Source organism: Rhinolophus ferrumequinum, chromosome 21, assembly GCF_004115265.2.
Source record: "Rhinolophus ferrumequinum isolate MPI-CBG mRhiFer1 chromosome 21, mRhiFer1_v1.p, whole genome shotgun sequence".
NCBI lineage: Eukaryota > Metazoa > Chordata > Mammalia > Chiroptera > Rhinolophidae > Rhinolophus > Rhinolophus ferrumequinum.
This window is the reverse complement of record NC_046304.1, coordinates 14,992,127-15,006,979: the sequence shown is the minus strand read 5'-3', so window position 1 is coordinate 15,006,979 and position 14,853 is coordinate 14,992,127. Positions and strand designations below refer to the sequence as shown.

The following is a 14,853-nucleotide window of genomic DNA, read 5'->3' as shown; positions in this document are numbered from 1 at the left end:
GAGGTAGCTAATGGCTACCACACAGGACAGTACTAATCTAAACTACAAATTCTCCATGACACATTCTATGGCCAACTAAAAGGAAATGTTACAGAAACGTTCAGTAAGTAGCAGGGCTGGGAAATGACAAATAGTGCCATTGGCATGCCAGGATTTTGAGAATTTCTGGATTATATTAAGTCAATGGGAATCAGATTGAGGAAAAGTTCAGAGTAACCGGCTCGTAAGAAGCACAGCAACAGAGAGGTCCACCTAGGAAATCAATGGACCATTTCGCCCAGAATCTAGAATACTCCCAAATTCAGAGAAATGAAATGGGTCTTGGGGCCACTGAAGGGTGGAAGGGAGTGAAACAGTCAACTCTAAGGACTAGAGAAGAGTCCCAGGTGTGAAGCACCTGTTCACAGCCCAAACCTAGACATCATCCCAGGCATGACTGGTTTATTAGGTAAACAGGAGACTTTCCTGGGGCAGCTCCTAATCAAGCCAGTGGGGCGACATACAGAGGGCACCCAAACTCTGGTGAAGGTCTGGTCATGACAGTAAACACAGCAGTGAAGTCCCCTAATCTGATCCTCCCCGCAGTGCTTCCTTTTCCACTTGTATAGGTGCTGAGGCCCCTGTGAGTTCATCATTGGAGGCTGAAGAAGGTACAGGCCAGGGAGTGGTGAGCGGAGAGCCGATCCAATGGCCACCAGAACCCTTTTGTAGTGTGCAAAACCAAATGCGGACTCTGCCACCACACATCCACCCACTCCTGTACCCTCTCTCTGCTCTGCTCCTGGCATTCCTACTCCATAGAAAGCCCGTATTTGTCTACCTACCCCTCTTATCACACACCCTCAGTCACCAATCTCAGAGGTAAGGGGAAGGTGAGGATGAGCCCAAAGTGATCCGAGCCCACCTCCCCTGCCTGTCCCAGCCTGGGGACAGTTTAGACCCACAGGGGCTGCTCAGACTCACAAAGACATGAAGGGCTGACTTCCTGAAGGCAGTGAATTTCTTTCACCATCTACAGGCACTAAACCTCACCCATCACATCTTAGGATCCACTTTGTGACACTGGAACTACTGGGAACGTGGCTCTCCCACTTTGATTTCTCTCTTACCTAGGTTAGCAGTATCTCCACCCACATAGAAATCCTGTCTTGTTTCCCTTTGAAGACTTTATTGACCCAGGGGACCTTATGCAGGGAAGAAAGACTTACAAGGGAATAGAACTGAGATGGACATTCTGGGTGATGTCAGGGGAGCAGCTGAGAATGGGTGAACCCCAGGTGGCATACACAGTATTTAAGTGCTAGGTCCCTGGAGCCAGTCCTCCTGGGATTACCTTACTACATCGTACCAGCTTCATGACCTTGGCTGAGGAACTTAACCTCCCCCACAATGAAATCTCTCATCAGTTTAATAGAAATGAAAGTATCTAATTGATCATGACGAGGGAGGGGGAAAAATGGAACAATTCATGTAAAAAACTTGCTATACAGTGAGACAGTGTGGCATTAGCAAGACTTACTATTATCATGTTTAAGTTCTGTGATGAGGATGCAATAATTTCCCAAATATCTCTATCCTTATCCCCTCCCCTCCCGATGAGGACAGCACCTTGGGGCTGGTAGAGAAGGTATGGAGCATGTGGGAAGGAAGAAGCTACTGACCCAGAAACAATACACTGGACCCAGAATAGTGAGAATTTCCTGTCACATGATGCATTGAATTAATGCTAGGTAAAGTCATTATTAATACTAAGACAGCTCACTGAAGGAGAAAGAACACTGGCTTCTCAGAAAGGAGTTCTCAGGATGCTCTCTTACACACTGTTTACCTTCCACCAAACACAATATTCAGGAGCCCAGAGGAGTCAGATTCCATTGTTTACTGGCCTGCGACCTTGGCAAATAGCTGAACTTTTCCAACATTACACTCCACCATCACTGAATCTTCCATACTTCTCAGAATTGTCGGTTTGGAATGATTCATACCTGCAAAGTATAAAATATACAATTTACTAATTCCCATTAACAAGTCTGGTGATTCCCAATTACACATAGAGATGGATTCACTGTTGAGATTGGAAAACAGTGAGGAAGATGAGTTCTAAATCATCCCCCAGGAGTAGTGCTACAGAATTATGGAATCCTAATATCTGTGTAAGGGGATTTTAGTATAACTACTTCTTCTGACCTTCCTCCCCACTCACCTCGCTTGTCTGAATGTGGCTCCAGAGCCTGCTTCCTGTTTGCTGCTTCCACCTCATTCATTGCCAGCCAGAGTCCCTGCCATTGTCTTCTGACTCCTCTCTTCTACAATGCCCTGACCCCTGGGATCCCTGGGTCCCATAGAAACTCATTAGTAACAAACCTGGTGCTTGCCCCCAGCCCACCTTACTCCTGCACATTTCTGAGTAAATCAAGTCAGAGATAGAATTCTGGATTCACCCCAAGTCTGACCTTCTCAAGGAACCTTTCCCTGACCATCGCAGCCCACTCTAATATCACCCTTCTTCATCTTCTGCAGTATCTGGCCTTCTACAAAGTTAGCATAATCAAATACCATCAGGTGATCACCACTGTTTTATGTTGTGCAGTGAATGCTTCCATATACACCAACCTTCTCTCGTCAGCTGGAGTTTAAGCTCCGTGATAGCAAATAATGTGTTAATTGACTCACCAGAAAATACTTAGTGCATCACTTCATTAATGCATTCCTTTAAGAAATATTCACTGTGAAAGTACCACGTGCAAGGCTCTGAGCCATGTGCTGCGGGAAAGACTGTGGTCGAGGTAGAAGCAGTCCCTGCCCTCAGACAACTTACAGTAGCTGTCATACACAACTAAATAAGCTACTACCTAGTATTATAAATATTTCATAGGGAAAATACAGGATGTGATAAGAGTACGTACAAAAGACAGCTAACCTTATCCAGCAGGTCAGAGAAGACATCTATTTTTTTAATAAAGTTTAAAGAATCTAAAGAGTCTTCTAGAAAAGAGAATGAAAATTGTCCAGAGAGAGAAAAGTACATGACAAAGCCCAGAGGTGATAGAGCCTTGAGCTGTGTACACAGTAAAGGGGTTCAGTGTGGCTGAGGTGTATGTGGGTGCTGGGAGGAGGGCAGAGGATGGGGATCTCTGGGAGAGAGGAAAGGTGAAGGATATAATTTGGCGATTCTTCAGAAACTTAAGCATAGAATTAGCACATGACCCAGCAATTCCACTCCTCGTGTATGTCTGAAAACACTAAGGTACTGAAACAAGAACTTCTACATGAATGTTCACAGCAGCGCTGCTCACAACAGCCCAAACTGCAAACAGCCATCAACTGATGACTGGAAAATAAATTGTGGTGAATCCACACATGGAATATTATTCTGCAATAAAAATAAATGAACCACTGATTCATGTATAAGATGGATGAATTTTGAAAACATTATGCCAGTTGATAGAAGCCAGTCACAGAAGCCAAATATTATTTGATTCTCTGTACATGAAACATCAAAATTGGAAAATCCATAGAGACATGAAATAGATTGGTGATTGTTAGGGGAAGTGTGTAGTGATTATTAATGGGCATGGGATTTCTTTGAGGGTAATGAAACTGTTCTAAAGTTGATTATGGTGATGGTTGTGCAACTCTCTAAAGGTACGAAAAATATTTAATTTATAATTTAAATGGTGAGTGATATGGTATGTGAATTATATGTTAACAATCTCTCATAAAAAGCAAGTCTTTATCATTGGGGAAATTTATGTATAGATTATATATTAAATATATGTGTGTTAATGTGAAATCACTTGGTTGTGATAATGGTATAGTTATGTATGAGAATGTTCTTGTTTCTAGGATATTCTGAAGGCTGGATATACTGGCTAAGTGTCTTGATGTCTGAAAATTATCTCAAATGGCTCATCCATTTACAAAAAGAAGGAGAAGAAAGAGAAAGAATAAACAAGAGCAGAAGAGAGGCAGTGAGGAAGGGAAAGAAGTTGATATGTGCTATAAACATAAACAAATAAAATGTGGAAAGATTTGAGCCCTTGATAGAGTATAAGAAAGACAAACTAATTTGAAATCAAGCTTGTAACTTTTGTCTTGAATATCACAAGTTTAATGACATAAGGTTCCATTTGTTTCAATCTATGAGATCAAGTACACACCTTGTTTTGGCACTGAATATTTATGGAACAAAAATATTGCAAATACTTTTTTTTCTAAGTTGTAGAAAATAAAATTATCATTTTGTGTAGATAGATTGCAGTGCATAAGTTCCATATCTGGTACTAAAATTATTGGTCTTACTAGAGAACAGAAAAAAATGGAACAATAATAATGTTCCAAGATATAATAGTAGATAACTCTCTTGAAATGGAAAAAGATACAGATTTATAAATCAGAAGGGATTTGTTGTGTTATTTAAAAACTGTAACAAAAATCAGCTAATACAAAAACAAAATCTGATGAAGTTATTAAACTTCATATTGGAAAATAATACTACAAGTTTCGGGGTTAGGGTAGAAGACGGCTTTGTAAGGGGTGGAGAGAAGAAGGAGTAGTCCGCTTTACCTCAGATTTTTCTACGGCTCTTTTGGAAAATGGGTTTTCAGTGTGAAAACAGATGTCCACAAAATTCTATACCTAGCCAAGCTGTCCTTCAGAGGTAAACAAACATACAAATGGAAAATCTAATTTATGAAAATTCAATAATTATTGCATTCATGTACCATTCTTATTTTTAAAATGACTGGACGACATAACCCAACAAAGGAATTAATTAAAATAAAGAACACATACATACACAAAACACATAATGGTAAAATAATGGTGGGAAGAAGTCTCTTTAACATAACTAATAATAAAGTAAGAAAATATGATAATGAATGCATATACCATGCTTAATCATTTAATAGAAAATTGAATTTAAAGCAAATACATTAAAAAATTAAAATTTCATTCATATAATAAAGGGATAAAAATATCCCTTTAGGATCAAGTCGGGTTAAAAAGACACTACAGCTATATGAATTCAGGAGGAAAAATTGATGTGATACAGATATTTGATGTGAACATGTGAATAGGGATAGGTTAAATAGGAACCATATAGGTCAATGGAACAGAATAGGGAATGCAGAAATAGAGGCACCCATATATGGTCAACTGACTTTACACAAAGGTACCCAGGTAGCTCAGTGAGGGAATGGTTAATATTTTTCAACAATTCATAAACTTCGAAAGCTAGATACAACTCAAATGTCTATCAAAAGGTGAAAGAATGAACCAATTGTGCTGCATTTGCACAATGGAATACTACTCATAATAAAAAGAAACAAACTACTGATACACAGTTTTATAGCTAAATCCACAAAACTTTTTGCTTTGCTGAAGACAACAGATACAAAAGAAAACAAACTAAATGATTCCATTTATATGAATTTCAAAATCAGGCAAATCTAACCTATAGTGATAGAAATCTGGCCGATAGAAATCAGGTCAGTGGTAGGAAATGGGAGATTGATTGCAAGGGGTCACAGTGAATAGTGAGGTGATGGAATTTTCTAGATATTGATTTGGGTTGAGATTACTTGGATGCCTGTAATTGTCAAGACTCATTGAACTGTGCACTTAAAATGGATGCATTTTCTTGTATGTAAATTATATTTCAAGATAATTGAAATGTAATCACTGCTCTTATTCCCACATCCTTGCTTTACCATAGAATATCATTTATTAATTGGTCCATTATGTAGTCATTCATTTACCACTTCTTGTTTTTTCAGCTTGGTGTTTTTTTCCTGGTTAACACTGAAGTTGAACATCTTTTCTGTTAATATTCTTTGTACATTTTTCTATCAGTTGTTTGCTTTTTCCTTATATCATTTATAGGAGTTCTTTGTATATTCTGAATTTTAACTTTGTGTCTGTTAGACATGCTATAGTCTGTCACTTCTCTTACAAATTTGTTTATGTTATCCTTTGTCCTGGAAAGTTTATTATTTTTATATGGTACATATGTCAAATTTACATCACAAAAAAAATTCCATTGAGAATTTGATTTGGATTGCATTGCATGTACTTGAGAACTGATGTTGTTAAAATACTGATGTCTCAAAGTTCATCAAAGTGCACAATTTTAAATGGATTGATTTTATCATATGAAAATTACTCTTCAAAATGCGGTTTAAAATGAGGCACCCTTTCCAGCATCATTGTATTATGTCAATTTATTGTGATATTCTTTTATGTATTTCAGTAAAGTTTTCATGTTTTCTTCTTGTAGTTCTTCATCCTAATTTTCAATTCTATTGAAAATCCGATCTATTTTTCATTGGCTTTTAATTGGATTTCTCTAGTATAGAGGAAAGTGGTTTCATTTAAATATTTTTTCCACTGATATTTCTGTTGTATTATGCCAATGGGATTTCAGAATGTACCCATTATACAACCTACTGTTACCATCTCATGGAGAATAATAAAATATTTCAGGAAATACAATATTAAATGAAAATGTGTAATGCAAGATATGTGAACTATAATCTACTTTTGTGAATGTATGTACATATAGAGGTGGCTGCTTGGGTAACAGGGTGGAAGATAACATCACAAACCACGGTATAGAATAAAAGACAAAGAACAGACTTGCGGTCATAAGAGTTCAACGTTCAATATGTTGAGATTGAACTGCTCACAGACCCTCAAGTGGAGATGTCCATTGGGCAGATGAGAATAACAGCTGGGAACTCGGGAGAAAGGACTAGGCTTCAGATAGAGATGTGGAGGTCACCAGAATATACAAAAGGATGAAAGTGGTGGGTTTGGATGCCATCATTTAGAGGGGACAACGAAGGATACAAATGGACCAAGGCTGGATACCTATTTCATGCCAAAAATGGAGCTAAAACTTTTGTTTGTTTGCTTGTTTGTTTGTTTTCTAATGGCTGTTCCCTTTCTTGTTGAAGTTGAAAAAAGTGAGAAAAACCCAAAATATCACACCATCTGGAATCTTACATAGACTCAACAATTGACACACTGTGTGACTTGGCAAGTAATTGAACACCATATTTTTCAGTCTGTGAAATAGTGATGATATCTTCTATACGTCCTTAGAATTATCATGAGGCCAGAATAAAAACATAGTTATAAAGTTCTTTTCTGCAATCCAAACTATTATACCAAGAGGAGAGAAGCATCCTTCAACTCTGAACTTGCACACCTGCTTCAGATTCTTTCCCCACACCTGGAGAAATAAATTTTAGTGCCCCTGGGTATTCATTATTCTCAGATAAAGACAAAATACACTCTTGTAGTAAAAGTGCTTGGGTGGTGAACACACAATTCAATATATAGATGATGTATTATAGAAATGTACACTTGAAACCTATTATATGATTTTATTAACCAATGTCACCCCAACAAATTTAATTTAAAAAAATAAATTCAAGGTTATAGCACATCAGGAAACACAAAGTTAACACAAATTTAAATCAGAGGAGGGAAATGATTAACAGATAAAATATGTGAAATATTCTGTAGGTGTGTAGGAGGCATTTAGAGAGAGGCTGGGAGGTTGAAATGTGTTGATCTTCGTTGGTACTGACCTAAGACTACAGAGGTAGTCTAAAGTTTAGTAGTCTAAGTTTTAAACAAAAGATAGCACAATCAAAGCAGAGTTCTGATTGAAAAAATAATATCCTGTAATGAATTAGTTAAGAATGTAAGCTATGGAGATCATTTTAAATAGTTCTCCTTAAACTATGCTTTTCCAGGATCTCCAGTGAAAGACATAGAGGAAAGCCAAGTCAGAGGTCACAAAGACTTCTTTCCCTAGTTCAACTATGTAGTTCCAATTCATCCCTTTTACATATTGAACAATTATATAGTATGTCATCTTAACTGACGTTTCCAAGGTGAGGAAAAATATCTGGATAATAGTCTAATATTACTCATAACACATCTACTGAATAAAACTTTGTGAAAAGCTCTAGTATTACCAACATATTAACAAAGAAATATCTTTTTACAAAAGACTCTTCCCAGGGCTCCCTTCATGTCTCTGTTCCTCAGGCTGTAGATAAAGGGGTTCAGCATGGGCGTCACCACAGTGTACATCATGGACATGACAGTCTCCTTAACAGCAGAATTGTCAGCTGATGGGCATAAATAGAGAGCAATAATTATCCCATAGAATAGTGACACCACGGAGAGGTGGGAGCCACAGGTGGAGAAGGCCTTGCAGATACCCCCAGAGGAAGGAACCTTGAGGATGGAGGACAAAATTCGTGCATAAGACATGATGATGAGTAGGAATGGGATGACTACAATGAGCCCTCCGATGGTAAATATCACCAACTCATTAACTCGAGTGTCAGAGCATGACAGTTTCAGCAGAGCAGACATGTCACAGAAAAAGTGGGGGATCACGTTGTCTGCACAAAAACACAACCTGGCCATGAGCAGAGTGTGTAACAAGGCGTGGAAGGTGGTCAGCACCCAGGACAGCGCCACCAGGGAGAAGCAGAGCTTGGGGCTCATGATGGTGGTGTAGTGCAGGGGGAAGCAGATGGCCACATAGCGGTCATAGGCCATGGCCACTAGGAGGAAGTTCTCCAAGTCTCCAAAAAACAGGAAGAAGTACATTTGGGTCAGACAGGCTGCGTAGGGGATGGACGGGACTTGGCTCTGCATGTTCTGCAGTAACTCGGGCATTGTGACAGAGGAGAAGCAGAGGTCAGAGAAGGACAAATTGCTGAGGAAGAAATACATGGGCGTGTGGAGGTGGGAGTCCAAGTGAATGAGCAGGATGATGAGGAGGTTCCCCAGGACGGTGGTAAGATACATGGCCAGGAACAGGGCGTAGAACAGGTTTTTCTGCTCTGACTCAATGGGCAATCCCAGCAGAAGGAACTCTGAGATGACAGTCTGATTCCTTCGTTCCATCTCTCTCTCCAGTATCATAGGAAGAAATAATAGTATCCATTAACACCTGAATTTAAAAATGAACAGATTTCTGTGATACACTGCCTTTTTAGGCACTCTACAATTACAACCTCTAGTCTCCAAATCTATTATCAGAATCTCTGTGATCGAAAATGATGTATTATCTTCACTTCTCTTTAAAACATAACAATGTTTCATCCTTTTCTAAAAACACTCTCATCCATCAGCTCCTGGGGCACAAAATATATTGGTTTTCCTCATACCTGCCTGGCCAGACAGCCTCGGTGACTATAACTGGCTCCTGCTGTCAGTGTCTTATGTAATGATGCTCCCCGGGGCATTTTCCTAAACATTGTTCTCTTATAATTCTACATATACCAACCAAGAAAAACTCATCTACTCCAAAGGCTTCAATTACCACTTAAATTCAGTCGTCGCTGACTCTCTAACCTATAAAAGAGGATACTCAGTTGTTTAATGAATATCTTCCCTTGGTTGTGTCATGCATTTTAAGCTCAACAAATCCCAAAAGAAAACCATGATCTCACCCTGCTCCTCCCCTCATCTCCTCCTCTAATTTCCCATATCTCAGTAAAAGATCCAGGTTCTGCATATACCTGCGAGTTTTCTTTCATTTCCCCCCTTTTCTCTCATCCATGTCCAATCTGTCAAGAAGGTCAACAGACACTGCCACTGAATTCTCTTTTGCATTCATGCATTCCTTATCTCAATTTTCACTACCCTATATCAACTGACATCATATATTGTCTACACTACTGAAACAGCCTCTTGATTCCTGTCCCTCCTTCCATGCTGGAACCGTATGCCTTCAACATCTTTCCGTCTCACTGTGGCATTCTAGGGTGAAAGTCTGGTCATCATTCTCCCCAAAGGCTCCATGGATTCTCATTGTTCTGAAGACAAAGGCAAACCTCCTTTCAAGAAGTGCTTCATCTTTTTCACCCATCCAGTGAAGGGGAATATAGCCAGGAATATCATAACTTTGCGCAGTCAGCAATGAATACTTTACAATGTGAATACCTTCACATTGTAAAGGATGTAAATGTCAGATCAGTATATTGCACACCTGAAACTAATATAACGTTGTCAACCAACTGTACTTCAATTTTACAAAGTGCTTCCTGACCTGACACTGACCTCCAACCACAACTTCATCGAGCTCCACAATTGCATTTAAATTCCTTACCCAGCAATGCTGGACTTCAAAGTCACAATTTCTTGCCTCCAGCTTTTTGCACTTGACGTTCCTCTTGCCCCGCGTCTTCCTCCCTCAGGCCCCTCTTGACCTGGCTTGCCCCTACTTACCCTGCAGGTATATTACATGTCACTTACTCAGCTATAATAAATCTTCCCCGTCTCCCCAGACCAGGTGAAGACTGCTGCTGTGTTTCACAGCATCCTGTGCTTGTCCCCACAACAATCGGTGCCATTGGGATTAGTTGCTGATAGCTGTCTTCCCTACTGGATTGTAAACTCCGAGCAGGAAAGGTCATGTCTGCTCATGACTGCAGCCGTGCCAGCGCCTAGCAAAGGGCCTGGATGTAGCTGATGTCTCGTAAATATTTATTGGTTGTGCTTCAGGCTGAGACATGCATTCCTCCAACTTTAAAGGCAGCAAAAGTCCTTTCAAGTTAGAGTCACTACTCTTACAAAATTTTCCCAGAGCAAGAACTCACTAACCTGAACTAGTTAGTGCTAAATTTTACACTTTATTACTAAAAATGTTAAGGCACTTCAGATACACTACTCTTGTCACTAACACAGATGATAATAGATATATAGCTATGTATATAGATAGATATAATCCCCTATTGGTTCCACTTCTCTGGAGAACCCTAAGACACCCCAGTGTGCCTCAAAGCTGACAAAAATGCAGAGAAGCACTGAGAGATATGGGAAGCTCCTTCAATAAAGACAAAACTGAGTCCGGTTGCTGGGAGCTTCCCCCTAGATGTGTTTGATCCAGCCACAGTAACAGTTTATATACTGGGGCATTACGTAGTGGCATCACAGTGGAAAAAAGATCTGGGGAAAAGCATATACCTGGTTTCTCAGACTGTTGCTTACCTGGTAAATGAGTCGGACCCGACTTTTGTGTCAATAGTATGAGTGGAGATGACAAACCAGAGACAGCACCTGCAGATGACCCCACCAATGATGAGGCAAGCTTCTCCTCTTCTTCACCTATTAAGTCAGTAATTCTCAGCCTGGATTGCACAGAAGAATCACTGAGGCCGGTGCTTCTAAAATTGATATCCAGGCAAATCCCCCAGGAGTTCTAGTGAAACACTGATTCTGTGTCAGTAGACAAGCTTCTACTTTTTAAATTAGCACCGAGTTAATGCCAGTGATGTTGTCCAGGGAGTACACAATGAGTTGCAAGGACATGTGATGCTTTTAAAAATAAAGATTCCTGGTCTCCTTCAGATAAATGTAATTACAATCTCTGAGAAGAGGGAGGCCTATGCAAAGGTTTCTAAAGCTCAAGATGATTCTAAAATAAAGCAAAGTCTCAGAACTAGTGTATTAAAGCCTACCTCGAGAGTTGTCATTATGTTAAAATTATACTGTATTGTGGGAATACATTCCAGAGGAAGTAATACTTACAGATTCTTTTATCAGTAAGAGGCTTATAACTAACAGTAATAAAAATATTTCTAGATGTAGAGAAGTTTTGGGAGGCAGAGAAGTGGAGGAGGGTTATCGTACCTGAAAAACTCCCCTGCAGGGCATCACATAACCTGGGAAATTAGGACCCTCAGGTTGGAAGGACCCTACGAGTCCAGCTCTTTCATCCTCTGCCCACCTTAACCAGTGTGTCTGAGGGTGATTCCAGGACCCTGACCTGAGATCCTTCTCCCCTTTATTCACTATGGCATGTGAAGTAACAGCCTCTGTGGTTGTCACCTGTTTCTGCAACATCCTGTCTCACATCTCGCATTCTACATATCCCTGTGCCAAAAGTGTTCTGGGCCCTGGAGGACTCTAGGTCCTGGAGGAACTCATTAAAAATAGAGTAATTACCCAGGACTTCTCAGAACAAATGCTCTCAGAGTCACGAAGCAGTGACTGGTTACAGTCATTGAGCACACCTAACTATACTTTGGGGGAAAGAGGGGATGGACAGAAGCTCATGTACTGGTGCTTAAACACTGCCTGTTTGATGTACAGTAGCCCTATGGGGCTGGAGCCTACATTTTGGGAGGTGAAATAGGATGGCTGGAGAAGCCATAGAAACAAGCAGGGACCAGATTGAATATCCTAAAATATAATATCTTCAAGTGTACGAGTTTAGCCTTTATCCTCTGGGCAAGAAGAAGCCATCAGGGTCTTTGAGTAGAGTACCACCATGGAAGACACAAATTTTGGAAAGCTTCCTGGGGGCAGAATTTCTCACTACAACCCAATTCCCCATAAACACACCCGAGGAGAGAGATAAACCTACAGCTAACAAGGACTCGACTTCTATGACCCCATCATATGCAGATATATGGAAAGGACAAGAATAAAAGATAAACTCTCCCAGGTCATGTTCAATTCTTCATCAGGCCAAGACAGAAAAGAAACCCAGCTTGGCATCCCACTGAGGTCCATTTAGCTTCTTACCTTTCTAGGAAAACCTTAACAGCACCCACCATCACCATTATCTCTTCTACGCTCCGTATGTCAGACTATCTCCTGTTTCCTGCTCCTTCTTACCTTGAAATTGACCACAAGGCCATAGCTAACATAACCTTCTTCCTTACCTATTCCATGTTCCCTGTCACCATAAGTAAATGGGTTATTTACATTCGACCTTCATTCCTTGGGAGTCTGAATCCTCAGTGTTCTATGAACTTTTACTAAGTGGCACCTCAAAGAACCTTCTGGGTACCCGGCATGGTCTTTTTTTTCCTCATGGTGTAGAGAAACCCAATTTTCTATTGTTAATTTGGATTGAATTACAGCAGACAGTATGGTAACTCCTTTGTTTGCCTGCTGGTTCACTGACCCAAAATGGCCAGGTGGCCATTTCAGCTTCCAGTAGAAGAGAACCATTGCAGCGGTCCTGGTAGCATTCCTCCCTTGGGAAAGGTATCAGACACTTCTTGCTCACGACTTCAGAGGCTCTCACACATAATTTTTTATTGCAGCCACAGCTGCAGTAACCGGTTCTACACAAACTTCAACCAGCTTCTTCACATAGATACAATCTGACAGCGTTACTACGGGCCTGCTCTACCTGCTTCTCGTGTCCTGCCACGTGGTGTCTCTGATTCCCTGGAATGAAATACCATGGGAAGCCAGCTCACACACACAATCTGATGAATATATGCTTCCCTGTTTTCATTAAGGTGGACGGACGGTCCTGTGATGCACTTCGTCAAGCCTTATTCACTCCCGGTGGCAGCCAACTTAATAAGCCACCCCAGTATTGGCTCTCCCTTCTTCCTTATTCACCCCCTCTATCCATTACTTCTCCCTATAACTTTCCCAAATAAGCTACTAGCAAATAAGACTTCCTCTCAGTCTCTGCTTTTTGGACCACTCAGGTGATGACAGAAAGTAAGATCTCTAAACCAGCAGAGCACAAAATTGAGAATGGGAAGCAAAAATTCTGCAAGCACATTTGGTCTAATGACAGAAGTCAGTCCTGCTACCAGCTCTTGATTTCCAGACTCATGAGTCATAATTATGGGGGAAATAGCACCAAATATGGGTTTTTGGTTCAAAGTATACTGTATTCTATGAGTTTACACCAATCTTTCTGGATGTGATCTCCCAACTGGCACAACTGAATCTTTGCTACAGGCAGTAACTATAAAGCTAGAAAAGAACTTATCACCATCCTCTGCATGCTCCTTTCATGTACTTTCCACGACATTCCTCCACCTCCTTTTTGGAGCTGGGGACTGTAATCCCCCTCACCCCTCTGCTTGCTTGATTCATAGAATGGTGAGCAAAAGAAATCTAAAGAAATCTAAAGAATGGGGACAGGAAGAGGATGTAGGGAGGAAAGGCCAGGGTGCAATGTGTTTCAGAAAGACAGGTCTGAGGAAATAGAGAATTAAATGGGCATTGTGTGTGTGTGTGTGTGTGTGTGTGTGTGTGTGTGTGTGTACACATATATATTGAGAAATAATAGAACATGATATGTGCAAGATTTTTATGAACAAATTTATAAAACTTTACTAAAACACACAAAAGAATATCTAAATAAATAGACATGACATATTTCTTAACAGGAAGATTTACTGTTAGAAATATGTCCACTCTCCCCAGAGTAATTTATAAATTTGAAGCAATCCTAATCAAAACTCCAACAGGATTTAAAATTTAAAAAAACAGACTTTGAGGAGATATCTGTAAGAATACTTAACAAATTAATCAAAAAGTTTTAAAAAGAACTCATGCTTGCTTTATTTTATAATAAACATGGTATTTCAAATTAATAAGAAAAGGATGTTATTATTCAAGAGATGGTGCTGGAATAATCAGCCACCTATTTGGGAAATAAAAATAAAGTTAAATCCCTTTGCTTTGCAACTTATACAAAATAGTAACTCCCAAATTGATGAAAAGGCTACATATATAAAATAGGACTACAAAATTTAAAAAAAAGAAACAAAATCTTTAGCATAAACCTCTAACTTTATTTTTTTTTAGATGCTTCCCAGTGGTCCCAATACCACTTATTGAATGGTCTCTCTTCCCCAGATTTTAGGTGCTACCTTTATCATTAAGTTCTCTATATACTTGAGACTATTTCTGTACTGTAAATTCTGTTGTACTGACCTATTCATGAACCAGTACCGTATTTTGCACGGATAAATACGTCTTTATAATATGTGCTAGTTTTAAAATATGTCGGCCATTCCTTTCCTTCAAATGGACTAATTCCCCTCTTCCTAAATGTGG

The 14,853-nt window shown here is 39.8% G+C and overlaps 2 protein-coding genes across 2 annotated transcripts in view; both read right to left on the bottom strand.

Moving 5' to 3' along the window:
- Window positions 1–1,807: 1,807 nt before the first annotated feature.
- The window catches only part of SPATA22 (spermatogenesis associated 22), a 29,230-nt gene continuing 16,184 nt past the window's right edge, over window positions 1,808–14,853 (bottom strand). The window contains exon 9 of the mRNA XM_033091601.1: window positions 1,808–1,985. Within this exon, the coding sequence (XP_032947492.1) occupies window positions 1,980–1,985 (6 nt within the window). The 3' untranslated portion in view covers window positions 1,808–1,979. The remainder of the gene's footprint in view (window positions 1,986–14,853) is intronic.
- On the bottom strand, window positions 7,996–8,934 carry LOC117012777 (olfactory receptor-like protein DTMT). Its single transcript, XM_033089206.1, has one exon. The coding sequence runs from the start codon at window positions 8,932–8,934 to the stop codon at window positions 7,996–7,998; it is 939 nt and encodes a 312-aa protein (XP_032945097.1).